Source organism: Lycium barbarum, chromosome 12 (assembly GCF_019175385.1).
Source record: "Lycium barbarum isolate Lr01 chromosome 12, ASM1917538v2, whole genome shotgun sequence".
Lineage (NCBI taxonomy): Eukaryota > Viridiplantae > Streptophyta > Magnoliopsida > Solanales > Solanaceae > Lycium > Lycium barbarum.
In genome coordinates, this window is record NC_083348.1 from 85,305,534 (window position 1) to 85,329,602 (window position 24,069).

At 37.4% G+C, this 24,069-nt stretch overlaps 2 protein-coding genes across 2 annotated transcripts; one reads left to right on the plus strand and one right to left on the minus strand.

Moving 5' to 3' along the window:
• Window positions 1-150: 150 nt before the first annotated feature.
• LOC132623079 (wings apart-like protein 2) lies at window positions 151-10,695 on the plus strand. The gene is made up of 13 exons (XM_060337780.1): window positions 151-981; window positions 2,947-3,046; window positions 3,674-4,010; window positions 4,627-4,739; window positions 5,254-5,382; window positions 5,481-5,574; window positions 5,721-5,831; window positions 6,700-7,304; window positions 7,539-7,789; window positions 8,257-8,410; window positions 9,475-9,572; window positions 9,658-9,739; window positions 10,290-10,695. The coding sequence occupies exons 1-13, from the start codon at window positions 311-313 to the stop codon at window positions 10,371-10,373; spliced, it is 2,829 nt and encodes a 942-aa protein (XP_060193763.1). The 5' UTR covers window positions 151-310; the 3' UTR covers window positions 10,374-10,695.
• A 656-nt stretch (window positions 10,696-11,351) lies between these two features.
• Window positions 11,352-14,089, minus strand: LOC132623080 (uncharacterized). Its single transcript, XM_060337782.1, has 4 exons — window positions 13,661-14,089; window positions 12,766-12,930; window positions 12,431-12,666; window positions 11,352-11,878 (listed from the first exon to the last, which is right to left on the minus strand). The coding sequence occupies exons 1-4, from the start codon at window positions 13,946-13,948 to the stop codon at window positions 11,626-11,628; spliced, it is 942 nt and encodes a 313-aa protein (XP_060193765.1). The 5' UTR covers window positions 13,949-14,089; the 3' UTR covers window positions 11,352-11,625.
• Window positions 14,090-24,069: the final 9,980 nt, after the last annotated feature.

The following is a 24,069-nucleotide window of genomic DNA, read 5'->3' on the forward strand; positions in this document are numbered from 1 at the left end:
CGGTCCCCACTAGGTAGGTGGTCCAAGTCTCCAAACAAAACTATACTAAAATCGTACCGTTCAAATTTCAAAATGAACGGACCAGATCCTTCAAAATTAACGCTAATATTTAATCAAAACAATAAATAAATCTTGAAAGTTACACCTAATATTCGTTTTTTCAAATCTTCGAAACATACCAACAAGGAACGCACTTTGAATAAACCCTAATTTCAATTTCCAAATCACCCCAAATTTTCAATTTTAATTACGAAAATACGTGAATATTAGTTGATCCAGTCATAGGAATTTTGAATTGCTCCATTGGAAAATGATCGTTAGAACTTACGGCCGGCGTAGTAGAAGTATGTCTCGAAGTTACTCTGAATCAGGCTTAAACGACAACGTTTCACAGGAAAATTCACAAGATATTTACAGTTTTGGGTTTTCATCTCAAGACTCAGTTCACTGGTCATCGAATTTCAATAATTCGCAAGATCCATTTGAGGTTGGGTCATCTCAAGAATTGACTATTTTGCCCTCAAGAAAAGAGGATAGAGAGGATTTTGAGGGTGGTCATGATGATGGGGTTTTATGGAAACCCAAGAAAGTAAAGATGTTTGATTGGGAGCCTTATAGTTTGAATTCATCACAAGAATCAGATGAATTTTCAATGGAATATGGCAGTCTTGAGAAATTTGATGGGGGTTTGCAAGAACCGAAAAAGGCGAAGAAGACTGGCAAGGGTAAGGAAAATGGGGTTTTGTTGAAGAAGAAGAAGAAGGTGAAATCGAAGGATTTGGGGTTGCCTTCGTTGGGTCCAACGGCGACGTTGATGGAGACTCAAGAATGTGGTGAGATGATGGAACATATGGATGAAGTGAATTTCGCGTTGGATGGTTTGAGGAAAGGGCAGCCTGTGAGGATAAGAAGGGCGAGTTTATTGTCGTTGTTATCTATATGTGGAACAGCTCTGCAGCGTCGCCTTTTAAGGGCTCACGGGTAGTTGAAATTTGGCTTTTAAATATTGCTTAGTTAGAATTTTGATGAGTGTAAATATTTTCTTGTTTTGATAAACATAAATCTTGATTTCTTGAAAGCTCAGTTATCATAGTGTTGCTTAATTTTCTTAGGTAATTTGTATATACATGTTATAGGACATACACACATAAGCATTTCCAGATACAGGAATTTGATAGCTGAGCGAAAAAATGTACAAATTATCTTTCAGTCTTATGCAAATTTTGTTTGAAAAAGGAAACTAATAGGGCAGGGGAACATGGTCAGTGATGATTCATATAGCCGAACCTAAGTTGTTTGGGACGGAGGCGTAGTAATAGTTGTTGTTGTTGTTGTTGGGGCATGGCACTAGGGCAGGGGAAGCTTGGCAGATCAGGGGTGGGAAATTCTTACTTGGTGGTGGAGGGAGATTTCATTTTTTTAAATGTAGTGTGTGATGCGTAATTATCTTCCAGTTTAATGTTTTGATATCCCAGTTCTTCCTTTATTTTAAACAACTGAGATTCTAGAACTCATAATGATCCTACCTCTCTACCCTTCTCCATTTATATAATAGACTTGGTGTACTAGGCGGAATATGAACTCGTGTTGTGCTCTTACCACACTTCCCGCGATGAACTTCCTTTTTTTGTTGAACCAGAACCTTGAGGAGATCCCTGTTCCTCCTTTTAACATCCTTAATTCATCCTGCTCGTACATAATAATTGGATGTCACTAGTGTTTATTCAATAGACTGAAACTTTAATTTTCTTCTTGAATGAGAGATTAAACACATAGAGAAGAAACAATATTAGCTGATTGCTATTCTTACAAAACAACCTCTAGAAATGTAATAAATTAATTGAATATGATGAAAGCAGTAAAAATGAAATAAAGGAAAAATATATTAATATGCAGAAAAAAGAGAGAAATTTATTTTAATGAGGTGGAACAGGGCAAGGTGGTGCAGAGCGTTGCGGGGGGATGAGGGGAGCATATTGTGTGTGGGTTGAAGTAGGTTTAGGGGAGGCTTCCACCTGCCTTGGCCCACCTGCCCCCATTGTCTTCCCTATAAATGAAGCTGCTTGAGTTGATTTATTGTGTTCAATTGGATAAAAATCTTAGCTTTTAATCAAGTGACCCAATGACAACTTCAAAAGTTCCTTAGATAATATTCTGTTCGGGAATTTAAGGTCTAGTTTTGCCAGCTTGTGTCAGAGTATGCATCCAATAGTAAGAAAAGTTGTACTAGCTGGCATCACAAGAAGAAGTGGATATGTCCAGCAAATGAGCGTCGGGAACTCATCAGTAATTTTGAAGCAGTTTTGGAGCCTGTAAAGCCAGTTTTTGACATAAAGTCGATATATAATTAGTTTTATTTACAACAACCTTGTAGTTGGTTTTTTGGGAGTTCATAGAATTAGGTACACCTAAACCCATCGTATGAGGACCTCTTTGGCTTTGTTTTGTCTATGGAGAGGATACCCGACCTAGGCTCATTATGAAGCTTTTACAATTTACATTTATAATTGGCTCTGAATGGTCCTATTGTCCCTGTGATAGTATTATGAATAAATGGCTTAGCTTGGATATGTTCAGAAATTGCCCATTAAAGTTCCATGACTGCCAGTTGATGGAGCCTTCAAATGGGTGTTCCATTTAATTGATAGTCTAGTAGGTAAATCATCAAGTCTGGAAGTACGAGCAGACTACTAATAGCTGAGATAAATAATATTTTACAACTTATAGCTGTCATTGGTAACCATATGGGGATGGCGTCTTTTTTTGAAATAATTCGACATTTTGAGGTCTAAATTTCTGATTTTCATGATTCCAATAACTTTGATTGAAGATACATATAATCAGCTTATCCTGAATATATAGCATTTTCCTTGAATTTAGTGGTCTGATTGCTAATTATTAACCCTTATTCCCCATTGGAATAACTTGCCAAGATTTTGATGTCAGGATGGCAAAAACAATTATTGATGCTGTTTTGGGACTCAGCTTTGATGACTCACCTAGCAACCTTGCTGCAGCAGCTCTATTCTACATTTTGACCAGTGATGTAAGTTGCTTCGTCTCTGTAGCAGTGTAGCCCTCCCATCTGTATGTTAGTTCTAGGTTATTGGCTTATTGCATATTCTACTTGATTTGTCAGATAGGGAAATGCTTTTTCCCTCTCTAGTTGGAACACAGTGGGAAACCCCCAATTAAGCAAGTGCGTGGCGTGCACCGATTCATTAAATTTGAAAGATTGGACAATTATGTTTTGGAAGTTTTGAAGTCTTTATTCTGTCTGCTAGATGAGTAACTTTTGCATATGTGTGATTGGAAATAGTCTCTTCTCAATTGACGTCAAGGCCTCAGTTTTATATCAGATTTATTCTGTTAACTTGTCTTCTCAGAAATGAGAACCATGGAATTGAAGAAAGAGAATCCCCCATTTTCCTTTCCTTTTTCTCTTTTTGGTGGTTTGCGAACAACCATACCATGGATGCTCCGTCATCAATTGATGTAATATTGTGTTTTAACTATTTTAAACTTCATAAAACTTTCTTCCTCCAAGTTAACTTTCCTTATAAGTTGTATCTGTATGCTAAAATTACTCTTTGATTGCTTAATTTGGTTCGTATTAAGTTATCTGGGAACTTTTCCATTCCTTCTGTTTTTGATCTTCCATTTTTTTTTCCAGGGAGGAGACGACCACCTTCTCGATTCACCCAGCTGCATTCGCTTTCTTATAAAATTGTTAAAACCAATTGCTGCTCCTGCTTCCATAGCAAAAGCTCCAACTATTGGGAGCAAACTTTTGGCGATGCGCTTAGATGCTGATGTTTCTCAGGATTGTGTAAAAGGGCTAGATTCTACTTCCTCTTCAATAACCCGCAAGGTGCAGGACGTTCTTGTTTCTTGCAAGGAAATAAAGCCAAATGATGTAAATGATGGACACAACAGACCAGAGTTAAACCCAAAATGGATTAGTCTACTGACAATGGCAAAAGCTTGCTTGTCTACTATCTCTATTGAAGGTTCGTTTGGCACTTAAATTGGTCCTTTGAGGGATAATATCTCTTTGTTCGGTCTGTCTTTTCTTCTTCTGGTACTGGAAAAGTCAAGGCTATTTACTATATATTTATCCTTTAGGATGGGTGGGTTGGTTGCAATTTTGTTATAATTATTGAAAGTTAAGCAGAGTAGCTTGCTATTCTGTAACTTTGTGAGATTGCATTTTGGTTGCTACCTATGTCTTCTCCCAAGAGATAAAAAGACAGAAAACTGAAGAGCTAAGTAGCCCTATGCTTTGTTTTTATATATTCACGACTTATATGATGCTTTCCTGGTTATTTCCTTAATTTACATTTGTGTTATTTAGTGGCCGTTTCTTTTAGATGCTCTTGCTTTTAGAACTTCAGATCTGACTCTTTTTCTGTTTCTGGAAATTCTATCATATAATGTTGTAGAATCTTGTAGTGATAAGACCCATGTCTTTTTTCCCAGTCTTACTTTAATTATGGCTTACAATTGAATCATTTTTAAGAATTCACGTGGATACTCAGGCTACCTTGACAGTGATCTGTATTTCATACCATTTTTGCATAATATAACATATTTTTCTTTTTCCTCTTTCTTTCTGAATTCACTCAGATACTTCTGGTACTATGCGGAAAAGTGGGGGCAATTTCAAAGAAAAGCTGAGAGAGCTTGGAGGACTTGATGCAGTCTTTGGGGTGGCAAGGAGTTGTCACTCTGTTTTGGAGGTGTGAGCCTGTATGTTATTTTCTGTGTTGTTATTGCCAGAGATGTCCCTCATAAATTTGTGACATGTGAAGAGCCAACAACATGCTCTGTAATTCCTCTTATATTTAAGCTCTGAGTTGGAGCGGTGACATGTCCATTTTGGATTGATAGCACATGATGACCTGTGTGCCCTATCACCCCCTTCGTATCCTTTGTTTTTGTCCAGAAGGTTCAGATTGTGATTATGCGTATATATGCATGTCGAAAAGAATTTCGATGGTTTTTGACATTTATCTAGATCTTTTGGTGTACATATGCAATATGTGTGACTTCAAGGTTGTTATTTTAGTTATCCTTTTTTCTTGTTAACTCATGTTGTTATCAATAAGTGTAAATTTAGATGGGCATTTTGATGTAAGCTGTGAGCTTTGTGAGAGTGGTTAGACAGTGAGTATTATGCTTAACAGGAGTTTTCTCGTTTGTGGAGAATGTCAATTATGTGGAGCAGCTGCCTTGACATTACTTTCTCTGCAGGGGTGGTCAAAGCAAAGCTCACAGTCTATCTTAGATTCTAAATATAATGCTGCTGTAGAAAGTCTGGTGCTACTCTTAAAATGTTTGAAGATCATGGAAAATGCGACCTTTCTTAGTATGGACAATCAGGTAACATCAATATACCTTCTGACTTTACGTTTGTAGTAGACTGCCTTTCTGTATCCTTGAATTCTTGGATGTTCAGTTCACTACTGGTTTTGTTTCAGAATCACTTACTTCAAATGAAAGGGAAGTTTGATAGTCTGAACTCCCCAAGGTCTTTCACAAAGCTAATCTTAAGTGTGATCAAGATTCTCTCAGGTACTAGCCTCTTATCTTGTCATCCAAAAAATAAAAATAAAAATTGACTCTTATGTTTTTTGTTTTCCTTTAGTCATTTTCATGTTGCCATTTTTTTTGTCCCTTGGTTTATGATGCTTCCTCTCTGTTAACTTGTTCGAATTTAGGGGCTTCCCTGCGTAGAACTTCTTTGGAAAGTTCCAATGATGGAAAAGTCTGTAACCTCTCTGATGGAACTGCTCGTGCTTCAGAATTACGTTCACTATCAGACAACAAGGGTAAGATGTTTCAACTTATCCCTGGATAAACTTTTGTTCCATATCAATGTGCTGATTGTAGCTTGCGAGGTCAAGGAGAAAATCACGGCGTTGTTCTCAGAAGCTCAAAGTTCTAGTGACAAAGAAATATCCTCTCCACATTCTTCTCCTCTTCTCTGGATTCTCTCACCCATGAATGTGGCGTGTTAAATTATAATGCAAGAAACTACTATAGTAGGAATAGATTTTGTGGTTTGATGGCTGACTTTGTTTCGCTTCATTGTTGTTATTTTTAATCGGATTTTTGATAATTTAATGATGCACCTTTATTAGATATGAACTCTTTGGCAGAGTAGACTCCACAGTGAAGGTCAATGAAGTTTATCAGGAGGATCCTGTGGAATTTGTCTTTCTAACCAGAAAAAGATATTGAAGTAGGGTAGCTTTGGTATCTCTTGTTTGTCCCCAGTATTATTGAATGCTAAGCATGAAATATCACCTGCCGCACTATTCATAAACTGCACTAAATGCTAACAGTAGGCATATCAATTCCACAATCCAACTCTTTCGCTCTTAACTTTGTCAACCATTCTAAAAGCAATTTAGTGCTACCATTTGGTAGTTCGGCGAGGAAAAACTTTATTAAATAGTGAGTGGCCCTGCACCCCATGGCTATGGAAGTTTCTCTTCAGAGTGAAGGAGTCCCATAAAAGTCTTTTCTTCCATCGGATAAATATTAGCCAACTGCCCAACTTTAATTCTAGACTTGGTGGAAGTACAGTGGAAGGAGCTACCAATCAAACAGAACATTCCTCTCTTATTTTTTTATTAGCCAATGAAACCTTAATTAGCTTCAGATGTTGAATAATTTCTCATTTTGAACTTGTAGATGGTGGTTGTCAGATTTTGTGCATTGATTCTTCTACGACATGCTATACAAGTGAAGGTTCCTGTTCCCAGAAGAACTTAAGTGAAACTCAAACTGATCAGATTGGTTCGTCCAGATCTAATTTAGATTCTGCTAGCACTTCCAGCGGTGATTCGTGGCAGCTTAAATTGAGGATTGAATCCTCCAAGTCCGGGTCATGTAGTGGAGCTTCTGAGGACTTCGGTTTTGGGGTCAACAAGAATTCATCAAGAGTGAATTTTTTGATTGGTGATAGTCAAAGAAGTAATGGAGAAAAGAGTCTTGAACTTATGGAAGAGAGTCAAGACCCTTTTGCATTTGATGATGATTTTGAACCTTCACGATGGGATTTACTTTCTACTAAGCAAAAGCCGTCGCAAACTCAAATTAGGCAGACATCACTTCTTGAACGTGATGATGAATACCAATCTCTCATTGTGCGAAGCCAGCAAGAGTCAAGTAGCCAGGAGAACAAACAAGAGGCTAGTAGCAAGGAGAACAATCAATCTGGTCAGGCCTCTTGTTCTTCAGATGCAGATGCGGAAATGTCGACCCTTCTGGCAGATTGCCTTCTCACAGCTGTTAAGGTGATTTGCCTCACTTAATTTTAATAATATATGTATGCTATAATGAAGCATGGAAGCATTTCTCTATTCTCTATGGTTCTTTCAATTGTTAATTATGGAAACACATCAATTTATGTTGGAATGATATAGTTGTACAGGTCAATGTTTGTTGGAGAACCTTTGAGTCGTTACTTGTCTTCATTCTGCAATCTCTTGATACGCAAGTCTCTTAATACATATTCAATCAAATGACAGGTCCTGATGAACTTGACAAATGAAAACCCTATGGGCTGTCAGCAAATTGCTGCCAGTGGTGGACTGGAAGCTTTGTCTGCTTTGATCGCCAGCCATTTTCCATCCTTCAGCTTGCATTTGGATTGTAATGGGTCATCAAAATCAAGTGTTGGGTCTGACAGTGATGGCCATCTCAGTGATCAAGAACTAGATTTTCTTGTTGCTATTTTGGGTTTGCTTGTCAATTTGGTGGAGAAGGATGGCTGCAATAGGTGAATATTTGTCTTTTGATTTATACTTCAAGTTGTACTCTGCAGGCTTTACATGATCAGCTTTTGCAACTATTTGGTTATTATCACTGTATTTTGGATTGCTTTCCTTGCAGTTATTGAATATTGAGAAAGTGACTGATAATTTATTGGAGTTGTTTGTAGTTTGTTCTTGATTATTGATGCTTGCATATCCTTCCTTATTTGGAAGTGGTTCCTACTCCCATGGTCCCACCTTATAGTCTACTCCCACCTTAAAAAGAAGGAAGTACATCCTGTAATCATTAATTCAACCATTTTACATTTTGTCATTTAGTAGTAGTTTGCTTATACTGGTATGCCATCATATCAATTTTGTCTGCTGAAAGTGAGTTGTTATTGCGATTTTCAAGTCTCAGATTTTCAGTTGCAGATGATAAAACACTGATGAGCAGTTGCACTTATTAAACCAACCTTTTTGCTAATGGCAGGTCTAGACTTGCAGCTGCTAGTGTTTCATTGCCTGGATCAGAAGGTTTGTTTGAGGGGGAGACCCAGACAGATGTAATCCCTCTGCTATGTGCAATCTTTCTGGCAAATCAAGGGGCTGGAGAGGCTGCTGGGGAAGGAAAAAGTTTGCAATGGGTATTTCCCCATATATTTTCTTGTTTTTTTTTTTTTTTTTTTCGGTCTAAAAGTCGAGTGCTTGTTACTGATTGCATGGCTATTTTTATGTTGTTTGGTCCTGAGTCTGCAATCGTTGGGTTATTTCATTTTGTCCTCAATTATTTATTCTCCATGTGATTCACAGAGAAGTCAATCACCTAACGGTAAAACTAGAGGGGGACTCAAAAATTGATTCCATGAGCATGCTTTATCAAATTCTACCTAATTACACCGTTTGCTGAAATAATAACTTTTTGGTTTAACTTTTAGAAGTATGGATTGAGCATTACATGTGCACGAGTTCATCCCTGGAACAACATAATGGAGAGTTTGGGGTCTCAAGGAGACTCCAGAGCTTAAGCCTTTGCACATAATTCCGTTTCGGTATTGAAACAGGATGTGATATGTATTCTTTGGCTAATTTTAAGAACTAATTTTCGCGATTACTCAGTAACTCAACTAGTCCTTTATATTCCAAGCTGGGTATAATTTGCTCACCACAAATGAAATGGTTATTAGTTTTGTATTGTTATTCCGAGGTCTAAAATGCCCATCAGACCAAGTGGTCAATAAATACATTGATGTTCAAAAATATTAATTCTATGTCTGGAGTGTCAAGTATCTTCTTTCTAGAAACATGCTCTTTAGGTATTAAGTATATTCTAGTTCTATATTCTCAAATTGAATAACTAAACTGAATTTTCATTAATCGTTTTCCACTTTCCAAATCTGCTCAGTGATGCCAGTTTTTGATTGTCAAATTCAACTTGCCTATCACATCACTAGAATTTTAGCTTCATGCGCCCTAAAAGGGACAGTGAGCTTTGCTACTTGTAGCCTGTAGCCATATAAAACCCACTTGGGCTGGGGTGGGGTTTGTTCAGTCTGTTGAATTGGTTCCTAAATGTTTTGAGAGATTTCAGCTGATTGAACATGAAAGCAAGGTTAAGCTGATCTTACCATAGACTACCACTATGCTAGATTATTTTCAGCTTTGACCATGTCGTTACTAAATTGAATGTGGTTGTCTTTGTCTTGTACAGGATGATGAAGAGGCTGTATTACAGGGAGAGAAAGAGGCTGAAAAAATGATTATTGAAGCTTATTCAGCTCTCCTTCTTGCCTTCCTTTCAACTGAGAGGTTAGTTATGTCTTTGGAATTACTTTTTTCTCTGTTATCTCTCACTTAAATGGTTTCTTATGTTCAAAATCTTTCTTTGCATCAGCAAGAGCATACGGCAGGCAATTGCTGGTTACTTACCAGATCATAAATTGTCCGTTCTTGTACCCGTGCTGGAGAGATTTGTGGTATGTGATGTTGTACTGTTCTTTGAGTTGATAGCATATGACAGTAGAAATTTTATAATTCTCTCCCAACTTTTAAAAGTTGCATTCAATTTTCTCCATTAGGACCCAAGGGCTTGGATTCATGATTTAATCTTTCATTAACCTGGCTAGCAAACTAACTGAGACAGGGTGCTTGTTAAATTGAAATTACCGTGGCTTAATGATAAATGAAGTGGGTGAGAACCATGGGAGATCAGGTTTCAAATTTTAGTAGGGACAAAAAGCACTAGGTGATTTCTTCCCATCTACCTAGGCCTTGAGTTACCCTGTACTTGTGTTGGTGGGAGGTAGTAGTACTAGGTGGATTGTGTAGGTGCGTGCAAGGTGGTTCGGACACCACCATTATCACAAAAAAAAGGAAGTGGGTTGACTAAACTGCAGAAACTCAGTTTCAAATACCTAACCGATTCTAACAGTCCGTCTAACTGATTGCTACAAGAAAATCTGTAACATTGACGCTGCTTTCCTACTGATTTTTATATGTATATGTTAATTTGTATCGCTTATCCAGGAATTCCACATGACGCTGAACATGATTTCACCGGAGACTCACTCGACAGTGCTTGAAGTAATAGAATCTTGTAGAGTTCAGTGAGAGCACGAGACCTCGATCGCTTCCTTTTCCTTCGGCATCTTTTCCTCGAAGATGGTAACAATGAGACTTTGTACAGCTTACTACCCTTCTCTGCAGCATTGGTGGTCATCCATTGGTGCATTACAAATCCTATCTCAGGTTTTGTGAGTCGTGGCCCTTGTTTGACTATGATTTCTCTAGTCTTTAGAGATTTTTTTTTCTTCCTATTTTTCAGCCGATTATCACCACGTGGTGTGTGGGCTGAGATGCTTGTACATGAAGAACGATTATGAATGTGAAACAAGATTGTAATTTGTAGTAATTTTTAGTGAAGATTTCTCTATCTGGCGACTTGTTATGCACTTATATTTTCTTTGTTACTAGTTAAACGTGGAAACTTTTATACATACCTATCTTAATGAGAAGTTGAGAACGGTTGTTATGGCTAAGCTTACAGTAAACATTTCACAAACAATCAACTCAAGTTGTAATTTTACCTTGTTAAGATCGTGATGCTGTTTGTTTGGCACGCTGCTAAAAGTTTTTAGTAAAAACACTTCAGTCTGTTCTTTTTTTGGCTGTCCAGCAAACTTATATTTGAAAAAAATCTGTTGAGAGGGTTCTCTAAAAGTTGTTCAGATGGACTATGAGTACTGCACTTTATTTCTTCTCTCGTTTTATTTTTGTTATTTTCTTCGACTGATTGGACTGCGTGCTAATATGAAGAGCACTCGTTTATAATATGAAAAAATAAGAAATTTTAACTAGGGTATGTATAACAGGGGAAAATCATTTGATCAAATATGAGATTGGCACGAACCTTTGGAGAGGTTAAAAAAAAAGAAAAAAAAAAAAAAAAAAAAAAAGAGGAAGCTAAAGTCGTTGCGTTTGCTGCTTTACCATGATGGTTTCACAGTAAATGAAATTCCTTAAATGTGGCAAGCATTCACATGACAATTCAAATAGTTTAAAATGGCACTTGTATTTCAAAATAATAGCTCCAGGCACTTAACATTCATAATATTAACAGAAGAAAAGAGAGAAGGAACATGGCTGTTTCAAGCCTCGTTTTTCATAATTTCACACATTACTTTAGACTAGACAGGTGTATTCAGGATGCATCGTAGATATTGCAGGGTCGCTGCAGTCTCCAGCAAAATATTACATGTAGAACACAACTAGGACTTGATACAGCATCCCAGTAGAAGGAAAGACAACAACAATAACAACAACGATTCGATCCCAAGCAAGTTGAGGTCGGCTATATGAATACTTATTTCTTACTATTCTTAGTAAGGAAGTCTAGCACGAGTTGATTAACCTCGTCGGGTAGTTGTTCTTGAACAAAATGGTTTCCTTCTGGCAGAGAGGCTATCTCCAGATTAGGTACTGAACTTTTGAGTCCTGCACTACTAATGTAATCTTCGGTTCCTGGAAATTTGAGGAAATAATCCTTCTCTCCCATAATAAACAGTGCTGGAACGTGAACTGTTGGATCTGTTATGTTGAGCTGTTCAGCGAGTGACCTATTACATGATGAAATTCATAAACAACCAAAAAAAGAAAAAAAGAAAAAAAGAAAGAATATATCAGGAAAGTGTTCAGTAGTTAATCAACCGGCAAAACAATTTCTGGAACATTTTTTCTTTTATAACAGTGGTCCGAGTCAGCTTGTAGACACCTTAACCATCTTACAAAGTACAAGCATTTTCTCACAAGTACAAATACAAGGATAACTCTCAGGTCCGTTATCCACCAAGTTTCAAATCGTGCACCATTATTTCTCGGAAATTTCTCGGTTATTAAAAACACAAGTGTGTATCTCCTGACCATGACCATGAATGACTATAACAATTGTGTTGGTGTAACGTACGAGTGTGAGAGGAGAAAGCAGTAAAAGGGGACTTTCCAGTTCAAATATAACCTATATCGCTTGGACCCTCCAAAAATGATGCCGCACCAGTGTCGAATCCTCCAAAGATACATAGCTTTTAGAGGATTCAACATACGCGTGGCCGTACTTTTGAAGACTCCGAGCAACATACAATACACATACAGTAGATGTTTGTGCATGATACCTATAAGGAACCTGCAAAGCAGTTTGGAATCCAGAGTTCTCATACAAAGCACCATATGCAGCCAGGTCTTCCTCAGAGAACCAAGGGGGCAGAGGAGTTGACGGTTGCACAATGTCCATGATTTCCTGATCTTCATTGGCTATCGGTATTTCACTTCTGGAGAAAAGAATGTATACATTCCTCACTACTGTTTTTGCGTCAAGGCGGCCAAAATCAGCTTCAGCTCTCCCGGGCTCCTGCAAAGAATTAAAATATAAATCTCCAAGATTGCAGAGGAACTATAAAATGATAATCATGACAAAAGCAAATTAGAGATCAAAAATGTATTAACGTACCCCAAATCTCGAAATGTAGAAGCCTTCAGGGAGGCCTTTCCACTGGAGAGGTTGTGGAGGCAAATATGGCACTCCCATACTAATAAATCCAGAGACTCTCTCCTCATAGAGAGTGACAAAACGCGAAATGACAATAGATCCAAAGTCTTTACCAACAAGAAAAACCTACATTATTGGGAAGACACAGAGGTGAGAAAGATACAGATGCACCAACACCAACAGAGAGACAGAATAAGAACAAGGATATAATATTTAACTTATAACAACTAAAATTTAAATATATACAGCAAAAGTTATTTGGTTGAGCTATAAAAAACAAGCTCTGAAGTGGTTTAGCCAACAACTATTCATGCATTTCACATTATGAGCTTAGACCACCTAAGTTAGGTTCTGATCAAATCACAAAATCTCCTGATAGTTGCCCAACAGTAACTTTAGAATAACAAGATAGGGCAATGACTATAGTTTTATAAAATCTTGAGATAATTCTCTCTGAACCATTTATTTTTTAGAACACTTCAGTAACTTAAACATTCTTTTTATTAAGAACAATATTATCTGGACTAGCTTAGGCATACCTCGACTAGTACTTAAAGCATTCTAATGATACCCTGAGTTATTTCTATTTCTGAATTTAAATTCTAATGCCTCCGACACTGTGTGTGGCCAAGTAAAAAGGTCATTTGCTAAGTGTCTTTGATGCAAGGTGCATAGCAATTAGTACCCTCTCTCATCTTATGACATCCATCAGGAGAAAAAAAAGGGGACAATGAAATAACTTCGTCCTTAGAACAAAGCTATGACCAACTAAGTTAGTCCAAATTACAATCCAAAAAAAAAAAAAAAAAAACTTCTTTGGCTACAGTCTCAAAATTTAAGAAAAAAAAATACATACCTTAGAGATATTAAGAGCATCAAGAAGTGCAAGGATGTCATTGGTAAGATCAAGAAAGGTGGTTTTCTCGGGTTGGGGTGGCTGATCCGATAACCCGTATCCTCTGAAATCGGGTGCAATAGCTCTGTAACCAGCTTTGGCCACAGCTATCATTTGGTGCCTCCAAGAATACCATATTTCAGGGAAGCCATGTAAGAACACTACAACTGGGGAATTTCCACTTCCAATTTCAGCTACATGAATTTTTAGCCCGTTCACTTCAACATGTTTGTGCTCTATTTGTTCCATTTTTGGAAACTGTTGAATATGATTTTGCCTTTTTGCTCTATTTGTAAGAAGATGATGAAATGTGTTTGATTTTATAATTACTTCATATGAAGGTCAGAGAAGACAGAGTGATTTTTTAATTAAAGTACTTACTTAGTACTAGTACTAATTATGCATCGTAGTATATACAAAATTATTCTACTCAAATTTGTCCCTTACCCTCTGTTTAGATGGTTGTTTCCCGTGGTTCATTAATGTACAGTATGATATGGTACAATATGGTGTTGTATTGTATTGTACTGTATTAATGAACATCATGTTTGAATAGACTGTATCATTTGTTGTGATTTAATAACATTTGTATTGTTTGGTTTGATTGTATGGTACTGTATAATAACTTGTAGGTTTGCTAAAATACCCTTAACTCTTAATTAGAAATTAGTTTATATATATTAATAAAACTCAGGTAAAGAATAAAATAGAAACTTTAAAAAATAAGTAGGTAGTGGATGAGGGTGGTGGAGGGGTGAATGGTGTGAGGTGGGTGGTTGTGGTATGAGGGTGGGGGTGGAATTGGGTGGTGGTGAGGGGTAATGGAGGGGTGGGTGGTTGTAGGATAAGGGTGGGCGTAGTGGGTGGTAAGGTTGGGGTGAGTTGTGGGATGGGGTTGAGCGGTGGTGAGGGGTAGTGGGTGGTGGTTCGGGTGGGTGGCAGAGGAGTGGGGTAGTTGGGGGTGGGAGTAGGTGGTAGGGTGGGGGTAGTGTGGGATGGATGGTGGAGGGTGGGGCAGGGATGGGGTGGGATGGATGGTGGAGGGTGGGGCACGGGTGGGGTGGGGGTCGGTAGGGTGAGATTGGGGTGGGGTATAATGGAGAAATGAAATATGTAATCACGGAAAAATCACCAAATCCGTGGTTACAAAAATTAGGACTTTTCATAATTATATAACCATGAAATGAACCACGGATTTATAACATCATATCACATAATTTTAAAAACAATAAAAACAAATATAATTTCATAAAAAATCATACATTAATGAACCACGAGAAACCACCCTCCAAACGGGGGTTAGTGAAAGCGTGAAGCAGGAGCAATGATGAAAATTTGCACTAAAAATAAAAAAATATAAAAAAAGAAAGCGTGAAGCAGATGGAATGGTTCTTGGTAAGAAAAATGCAAAGACTACCGACAAATTCCATATAATTATTCGTGTCCTGCTATACATAATTTAATATGGCTGTTATTATTAGCTAGACTTCCAAGCATAAATAAAGATACTTAATAAACTCGTACTCTCTCTGTCCAATTTAAAAGTCCGTCGATCTTTCTTAAATTTTGTGTATGGTCTAACATTAATTAACTCAAAATTAAATGGCAGAAATAATAATAAAAAAAGGTTAAATATACGTCTCGTTATATTTTGATCCAAATATATTCCTACTGTTATATTATTGGCTCAAATATATCCTTCATCCGTTAAAATTGTCTCCCTTAGACATCCTACGTGAGAGTGACATTTGCTGAGATGAATGCCATGTGTCGTTGCCACCTCATCACCTCCTAACTCATTTTACTCTTCTGCTCTTGCACCACTAAAATTTCCACTCCCTTCACTACTATTGCCACCATTACCGCGATAAAAAGGACCACAATTTTAAGGTACCGATCTAAGAATTTTGTTTTCGTTTCCTTTCACACTGTTCCAATATCTGCAAATAAAGAAGTTTCAATAACCTAGCAATGGATATCAATTTGTAAATGCTCGGATTGAGGTATTGACTAACAAGAATTACAAGGAAGTACTTTAACTTAATTGATTTCAAAACCGAAAATTCGAACAGAGGTACAGTAGTGCAATTCCGGGTCCGAATTAAATCTGTGAGTGTGCAAACTGCTCTAAATCTTCTTGAAGCTCTTTAGTTTTTCCTAATTTCAATAGTAAGTCCTTTTTTTCTAAAGCCTTAATTATATGGTGGAAGGGGTGGAAATTTTAATTGTGAAAAAGGGGAAAGGATTAAAAATATCCCGAATTTTCAAGTATTGTTCATTCGTACCCTTCGTTATACTATTCGGCTAATTATGCCCCTACCGTTATACTTGGTACTGATTTACCCCTAATTTAGATGGAGTAACACCGATCAACCTCGTAATAAAATAACACATTTCCAATTTTAATTAAAACCCACACTTCATTTGACCCACTACCTGACCCAATTACCCCTAAGCTTATTCAACTCATAAATAACCAACCAAACACATAACAAATGTGGAACCCACACCAAACCCCTCATCATCAAGCGCCACCATCCTCCGCCGCTCACCGCCGACGATTCTGCAAAGAATCGTCATTACTTTGTGCTTGAAACCCTCTATCCAAAAAATCCTCTTCTTCTTTACTACTCTATCCCATATCAATTCGTATCAAGAAAACAAAAATCGAATTAAACTATAATGGGGAATCTATCAGTTCTGGTAGAATTCACGTAGTATAAAATGAGAAAAGAAAACCCTTTCTCCAGAGCATTAATACAAACCAAGAAGAAGAAAAAAGGTTGAGATTTGTAATGAATCAATTAATTGTAGATAGTGAAGAAATCAAGAAAATAGCTAGTGAGATTTAGAACACAAAAAGAAGCACTGGGGTTTTGGAAATGAGATATTAAAGATTTCTTAGCAGCTCCGAGCGTATCTTCGTCTCTGACGTTGGAGATATTTCGCCCTTCCGTTGCTCTGTATCTTCCATATTTTAGCTCTCAACCCAATTAGTCATTTCCTTAGTCTTTTTCAAATCTTTCAACACACAAACATTTAAGCACAGTTGTAAAATTGTATTCGTCAAGCTTAAAAACCCAAAGTACTGGAATTAACACACTGCTCGAATCAACCCATTTAACGGTGCTCAAAATCTTTATTTCTGGTACTAATGAATGCTCCATCATAAACCTTGGCTCCAAAAATTCCAGAGCTTTGGCTCATCCATTAAAGAACTCGAAAGGTTAAGTAAAGGTTTAATGGTAAAGCACCTAGTGAAGAGATGATGAGGGGTTTGGTGTGGGTCCCACATTTGTTATGTTTTTTGGTTGGTTGTTTATGAGTTGAATAAGTTTAGAAGAAATTGGGTCGGATAGTGGGTCAAATGAAGGGTGGGTTTTAATTAAAAATGGGAATGGATTATTTTATTATGAGGCTGACACGTGTCACTCCATCTAATTTAAGGGTAAATCAACACCAAAGTATAACAGTAGGAGCATAATTAGTCGAATAGTATAACGGTAGGGGCATAATTAGCCGAATAGTATAACGAAGGGTACAAATAAACAATATTTGAAAGTTTAGGGGGTATTTTGGACCCTTTTTCAGGAGTAAAATGGGTTAAAGGTGATGAGGTGGCAATACCACATGACACACCTCATCAAATGCCACTACCACGTAGGATAGGATGTCCAAGGTGGACAACTTTAACGGAGAAAGGGTATATTTGAGCCAATAGTAAAATGACAGAGATATATTTGGACCCAAATTATAACAAGGGGTATATTTGGCCCTTTTCCAAAAGTACAAGCGTATATTTGGCCATTTTCCGTATAATAATTGTATATTACCATTGATTTTCTTTCTTGGTAGCACCGTGAATCGCGTTATCTAATTTCTTAAATTTTTTGTTCAACTAAATACGTCACTTAAAATGAAACAGAGAAAATAGTAGTATGTTCAGTTATTTTACCTTAATAGCTAATAAGTGTCATTAACATACAATTTTTAGCTATGGAAAATAATTAATGCAAACTATAGCTACTAAATATAATTACCTACTACTAATTAGCCACGCAACGTATATTTCCCAATAATCAATAAAATGATTTTCTCTCACATTTTTTTTTATGATTGCAGTTATTTATTTTTTGCTATCAAAATTTTTTTTGAACAGATTTTTGGTCTCTTTATCTTCAATATCACGGGGACGGCAATGGGTTGGCATGAATGACCTTGTCACATGACCTATGTGTGGGATGAATCAATTATGTGGGACAGTGTAGTGGCATTGTCAAGTGGGCAAGGCAGGCATGTGAGCCATGGCATGGCATGGGCGCCGGCCAGTGTCAAGGCATTGACACAATAGCTTGTGGCATGTGCTAAGGCTGGACCAAGTGCGGGCGCGGCAAGGCAGACTGATGGCAAGGGCTGGCTAAGACAAAGACAAGGCAAGGCAAGGCGAAAACAAAGTAATGGCACGAGGGAAATAAAAGTTGGCATGCAAAAGGGAAAACTTAACCAAGGCACGGCCGATGGCACAGACAGTGGCACGACAATGGCATGGCAGTACGTGTGTGCTGTATGAGAAAAAGGCGGGCATGTGCACAAGGCATGCCACACACAAGAAAGGGTGCGAAAATGGGCGAAGGCGCCAAGGCTTGGCGCCAAAATAGCCTTGGGCGAGCAGGGAAACTGGCCAGCACACGCACATGCCGCGCACATGGAGCGGTTGAGCGGTTCCATTTTTATTACTGCTTGTTGTAGTGTTTCTTTATCCTTGGGGCATGTTGCCACACGAAATTAGTCATGCCTATGCAGCTGGGGATGTCAACTGCCCATTAGTATTGATTGGTCTTGAGCCCGCCAAGTGTCGACGACTCATTGGTTGTAAGCTAAAGGCTGTCACATGTGCCTATAAATGTGCAGCCTTGGCCTTAGAAGAAAATCAGTGAGAATAGAGTAGAAGACTTGTAAATTCTACTAAGTAACACTAGAAAGAAACGTGAGGGTTTCAAGAGAGTGTTCAAGCCAACAATCAACCTGTGATTGTGCCTAAGTCGAAGTTGAAGTTGAGTTTTGGCCGACTTGTGGCTAAGAAGAGTGAGGGTTCTTCGTGTTGTTTTCTGATTAATACAAAGTGTAACACCTCGTACCTTCAAACTAAGCTATGTTCATGATTCATGACTTAGAAAATCAGATGGGGAGTGTTAGAATTAAATTCGTTTCAGTTCAGTGAATTAACAGTTTTACGCCTAGGTAATACATACAGTATAATATTATTTGGGTGGTACATTGTACCGTAGCTAGAATCCACAAATTACAGTGGGGTTTTTACGGACCACACAATTTATATGGCCCGTACCTTGCACCGTACAAATAAGTACGTACCGTGCTTTGGGTCCATATCGAGGCATGGAAAAATCGCATGTTCTGGAATTTGAGAATCGAAGTACGATTAGTTTATACGGACTGTACATTTATGTACGAGCCATAATTGTGCCCGTACAATTGCCGACGCAGGGAACGGTATAAATACGCGTTGTCAGTCTTTTATTCTATTTTTCATCGTTTCAAGCCCTAGCACGAAGGTTCTCTCCTCCTATTACTCTAACACCAAGGTAGGTCTATTCCAAGCCTTTCAAGTGAATTCTAACACATCCATGAATTTTAAATAGAAATTCATTGTTTCTAAAAACCCTAGGCAAGGATTCAAGGTTGAAGCTTTTAGGATTCTTCTCTAAGTTCAGACCATTATTACATGTTTTGGAGCGATTAAGGTATGTAGGGTTTCTATCCACGTGTGGGAACATCATTGTTCTTCTTCACGCCACGTTCATCCATGAAAACACGAAGTTCCATAAATCTAGGGTTTCTATTTCAATTCATGATAACCTTAAGTTACATGTACCATGCTATACCATGTGTTGACACCCAATTTTGTCCCTCCTTTATTTAATTTAACCGGGTTTCTAAATTTACTGACAAGTTAAATACTTTATTTTTTTACTATTTTTATTACTACTACTAGTATCACTAATTTTATTTTTTAACATTATGAGTATTACTTTATCACAAATTTTAAATGGTTCGCCATCGTTTCATTTTCGGGTTTGAAACCGTTAAATTAATTACAAGACAACACTTTATAAAATCTTTTTTTTTTACCTATTAATTATTAATTGTCTTCACATAATATATATTGTACTAGTTGTCAAATTAGAAGCCCAAAAAATAATATTTTCGGACCAACATTTGAGCCCATTTCATTACCCAATCCCAACCAGCCTATTTTTAATCCATTAATTCGGACCAACTAAAACTACCCGGCCCATCAGTTGGCAGCCCAACTGAAACAGCCCACAAATGAGCAGCCCACCTTATTTTCGGTTAAGACCTAATATTTTGAGCAGCCACACCCCTGTTTTCTCCCTCATTTTCCTCTCTCAAGAAAGATTCACATTTTTTACAATAATGGCAGCTTCTAAGTTATCCATTTTTTCGTGCACTGCTCTTTATTTTTTTTTTAAAACAAAAGCCAAGCCTCTTTCTCTCTCCTCACGCTCCTCTCCACTTCCCCTTGTTCCCCACGCCGCTCCTCTCTCTCATACGCTGCTCTTCATCCTCACTCTATAAATAAAAAAGAATGATTCAGTTGAAAGGGGGATTGATTGAGTATTTTGGAGGGACACATACCATCTTCCACACTCGATTTTTCCTTTTCCGGTGAACTTTAGCCGTGACCAACAATTACTCTATTTTCATTTTTTCGTTTTGAAACTTTAGTTACTTTAATCGGGTTCGAGTTCGTTCGAGTTCGAGCATAGATTCGACGACGTCGACGCCCCGTTCACTGCACCGCAAAAAGGTCGGTAAACCGTCCTTTCTTCTTCCATTCTAGTTTTTTGATACATTTATGATTCTCCGTATACTGTGAATCGTCGTTAGTTTCTTTCCAGCGTCGTTTATTTTTGTACTATGAAAAGAGATATCCGACATGTTTATTCTAAATCTTTGGTGTTTTGAGTATGAGTCTACGTTTGGTGTTTGCTGCTTCATTAGGAGTATTTTGTTAGTTGCTGTCCGTATGGAAATGATTTTATTAGGAGTCATATTTTTTTTTTTTTTTTTAAGCATTTGACTCTTATAGAGAATGCCTTTATTTGAAGTTGATGTACGAACAAGTGCCAATCAATATACTTAATGTCTTTGATGGAATGTACAGTCCTCTGTTTCACCATAATGTTAAAATATTGAACGTCATATATTAGTTCCCATCTTAATGTATTAATATATTCATTGTTTTGTTAGAAGATTTTAGGATGATTCTTTTAGTTACAGTCCTTTTGGTGGAAGAGTTAGACCAAAGTGGAAAGTCAAGTCTATCAAAAGCCTAAACCTCTTTCATGTTTTTTTTTCCCTTTACTGTTAAATATGATATACTATTTGGAGTATGCATAACCAGGCTTGTTTTGTTAAATGTTTAGGAATCATGTTTAATAAGGTTTGCCTGGTTACATATTCTTTAGCTGCTATGGTTGTAAATCGTCTTCGTATTTGGCTTTGAGTGTTTTGTTCGAATAACCCTTATGAGTCTGCCGCTAATCTTTATTTATTTTTTTCTCTTTGCATGTACACTTTGGGAGCGAATGGAGTCACAAATCACGACTCTCTCAAAATAGAGTTTCAAAAAAAAAAGGAAACTTGGCATTAATACATTACCCGTGCATGGAGTCGACACATGTCCTTATTCCTTAATCTTATCCTACAACAAGAAAGCGATGAAATTCGCTTGAAGCCCGCCCATGGCGATTCCTTTTAAAATTTTCAACTTTTTCACTCTTTTTTTTATTTTGTTTGAATGTGTGTTGAATGATTTCTTTGGATGCGTGTTTGATATTTTGGATACCTGATATAATGACTTAAGCTTAGCATGCAACTACCCTTTAAATGTAGAATTGAATCAATCGAGTTTGCTAAAAAATTAAGCCCAACTTCAAAACCATCCACATAACATATTTTTTCTTCAAAACATAAAAAAATTTGCATAAATGTAGTTTATTTTGAGAGATAAAAAAGGAAAACTAAATTAATGGATAACTCTTTCATTTTAGTTCCTTTCCAACGCTTGAAATACATATCTATTTAAAACAACTTTCGCACAATATACATTAAACTAATAGTCTTTCTATGAAATTTTTAAAATTTATTTAATGTTAATCTTACATTAACTCTTTTTAATTTGTGAGTCGGCATAACTCACTTTTTCCCAAATACATATAAACATCACATGTTCCGCATCTTTTAGTTTATTTCAATTAAACTCTTGTATGCAATTACTATTTTCTGTCAATTTTACTTTAAACAACTTTATCAATACTCACAAAAAATCATTTTTTCTTTCGATAATATTACATTTACACCTAGCCTAATTAAATTTTAGTCTGGTCGGTTAACCATTGTTAATGGGTCTTAAAGGATGCCTAATACCTTCCCTTTAGACTAATTGAACCCTTACCTAGAATCTTAAGTTTCGCAGATCTTAACAGAGCTAACTTTAAAAATAACTTTAATAAACTTTAGGTGTCCTAATTCACCGTAAATAATTAGGTGGCGACTCCTTAAACAAAACAAACAAAAACAGGAATTTCCAATATGTCGTACTTCTATTTAACCTCCGCGGGTAAAAATGGGGTGTGACAGCTTGGCGACTCTGCTGGGGATATCTACCTAGGTTCTAACCATAACAGACTTAGTTTAAATAGGCTTTGTGTGCTTATTTTAATTACTTTATTTGTTTGTTAACTGTTTTTACATGCTATTAATTGTTTGTTTGATATAAACTGTTTGTTTGATATAAACTGCTTATGTGTTACTTGCTTTGATAAAACTGTCATTCCGTTCATATTTCCTCCACTTCTGGAAAACTCACACATATTCACACACTTAAAACGGCTTCGCGGTTCGCGCCCGTTCACTACTAAATTACCCCTTTAGTTGGATTGATCTTGTGGATTTAGTCGATCAGCGGTGCAGTCGACGGCCACAGACTTTCCACTCCCAAGTTGTCCGCTTGGGGGAACCTTGTGTCGTAAGAAGCCAACTCTTAGTCAGCCTAAGATAGAGCTAAACCAACACACTTTATTAAGAGCATACGTTTCATGACCTAGGAGGTTTAATACCCTTGGTGTATTAAATCCATTAGATGACTTACCCAAACGTCCGAGTGGGTTCACGACCCCGAGTGACACCAATCATACCTTATATGCATGTTTGAAGGATAACTGTGCCTAAATATTGACTATTTGCTCTAATTGATTAAACTTTAGGAAGTAAGGAATGACTAACGTTTCTATGACAGGTACACATTTGCATCGGAGTACAACAAATGACGAAGATCAAGGGCATCACAAATGAAGCTAGAAGTTAGGCATAGAAATTTTATTTACCTTATTTAGATTAGGAAACACTTTATGTTGTATTCATTTGACATGTAATAAATATTACATTATTTTTTACTTTTGAGAAATAGAATCTGTTTAATTAATCAAAGCAACGGGATGACATATTATGGCACATTTTATCCTTTAAACAACGTTAGGCCCACCTCTGGCGCAAAGAGGTCACATGCATATTAGGACGTGCTAGTTGTTTTGATATAATCGTTTACATTTGTTTGACAACTTGTTTGACTCTACTTGATAAATTATTCGCTACATGCCTTACTCGACTTTACGTGACCATGACTTTACCTAGATATGTTCATGAGATTAACATCGTTTATACTGTATGTCTATTTTATCTTATTCCCGAACAGAGAGTTGATTCGTGTTGACGCTCGATGGTCGACCATCCTCACATCACGAGGTCAAAGACGTCATCGTTACCTGAACGTAGTTGGGCTGTCCAAGGAAATGAAATTACTATGTCTGATCCGGCTGCATCTGTTCCAACTGGTGTAGAAAACCTCGTGATCGCTAGCGATCCGCCTGAAACTTCCGAACATGGAACTGCTATTCAACGGGATGAACATATCGCCCGCCTGACTCAAGAAATTGAGAATCTACGTGGAGAACTAAATCGGGTTAGGGACTTGACCAATTTATCCATCACACTCCAAAATTCACCTTCTGAACCTAGCAATACTGCACCAGAACCACCTCGTTTCCCATCACTCGAATCCCCAGTTCCTGAGCATTTTCCTCCCCAAAACAATGCACCTACTAACAACAACTTGCCTCCGATCACCCCCGCAAATCCACCAAATCCAACATCCGTCTATACTCCCCCACAAAGTCAACCAACCACTTACACTAGCTATACTCCTCCACAAAATCAACCACCCACCTACACTACCTATGCTACTCATAATCCACCACCCGTCAACC

Coding starts and splice junctions, on each gene's coding strand:
- LOC132623079 (XM_060337780.1), top strand. CDS start 311: ATGATCGTTAGAACTTACGGCCGGCGTAGTAGAAGTATGTCTCGAAGT. Junction 982..2,946: donor CGCCTTTTAAGGGCTCACGG/GTAGTTGAAATT, acceptor TTTTGATGTCAG/GATGGCAAAAACAATTATTG. Junction 4,011..4,626: donor GTCTACTATCTCTATTGAAG/GTTCGTTTGGCA, acceptor GAATTCACTCAG/ATACTTCTGGTACTATGCGG.
- LOC132623080 (XM_060337782.1), bottom strand. CDS start 13,948: ATGGAACAAATAGAGCACAAACATGTTGAAGTGAACGGGCTAAAAATT. Junction 12,931..13,660: donor ATGCTCTTAATATCTCTAAG/GTATGTATTTTT, acceptor CCAATAATGTAG/GTTTTTCTTGTTGGTAAAGA. Junction 12,667..12,765: donor TCTACATTTCGAGATTTGGG/GTACGTTAATAC, acceptor AATTCTTTGCAG/GAGCCCGGGAGAGCTGAAGC.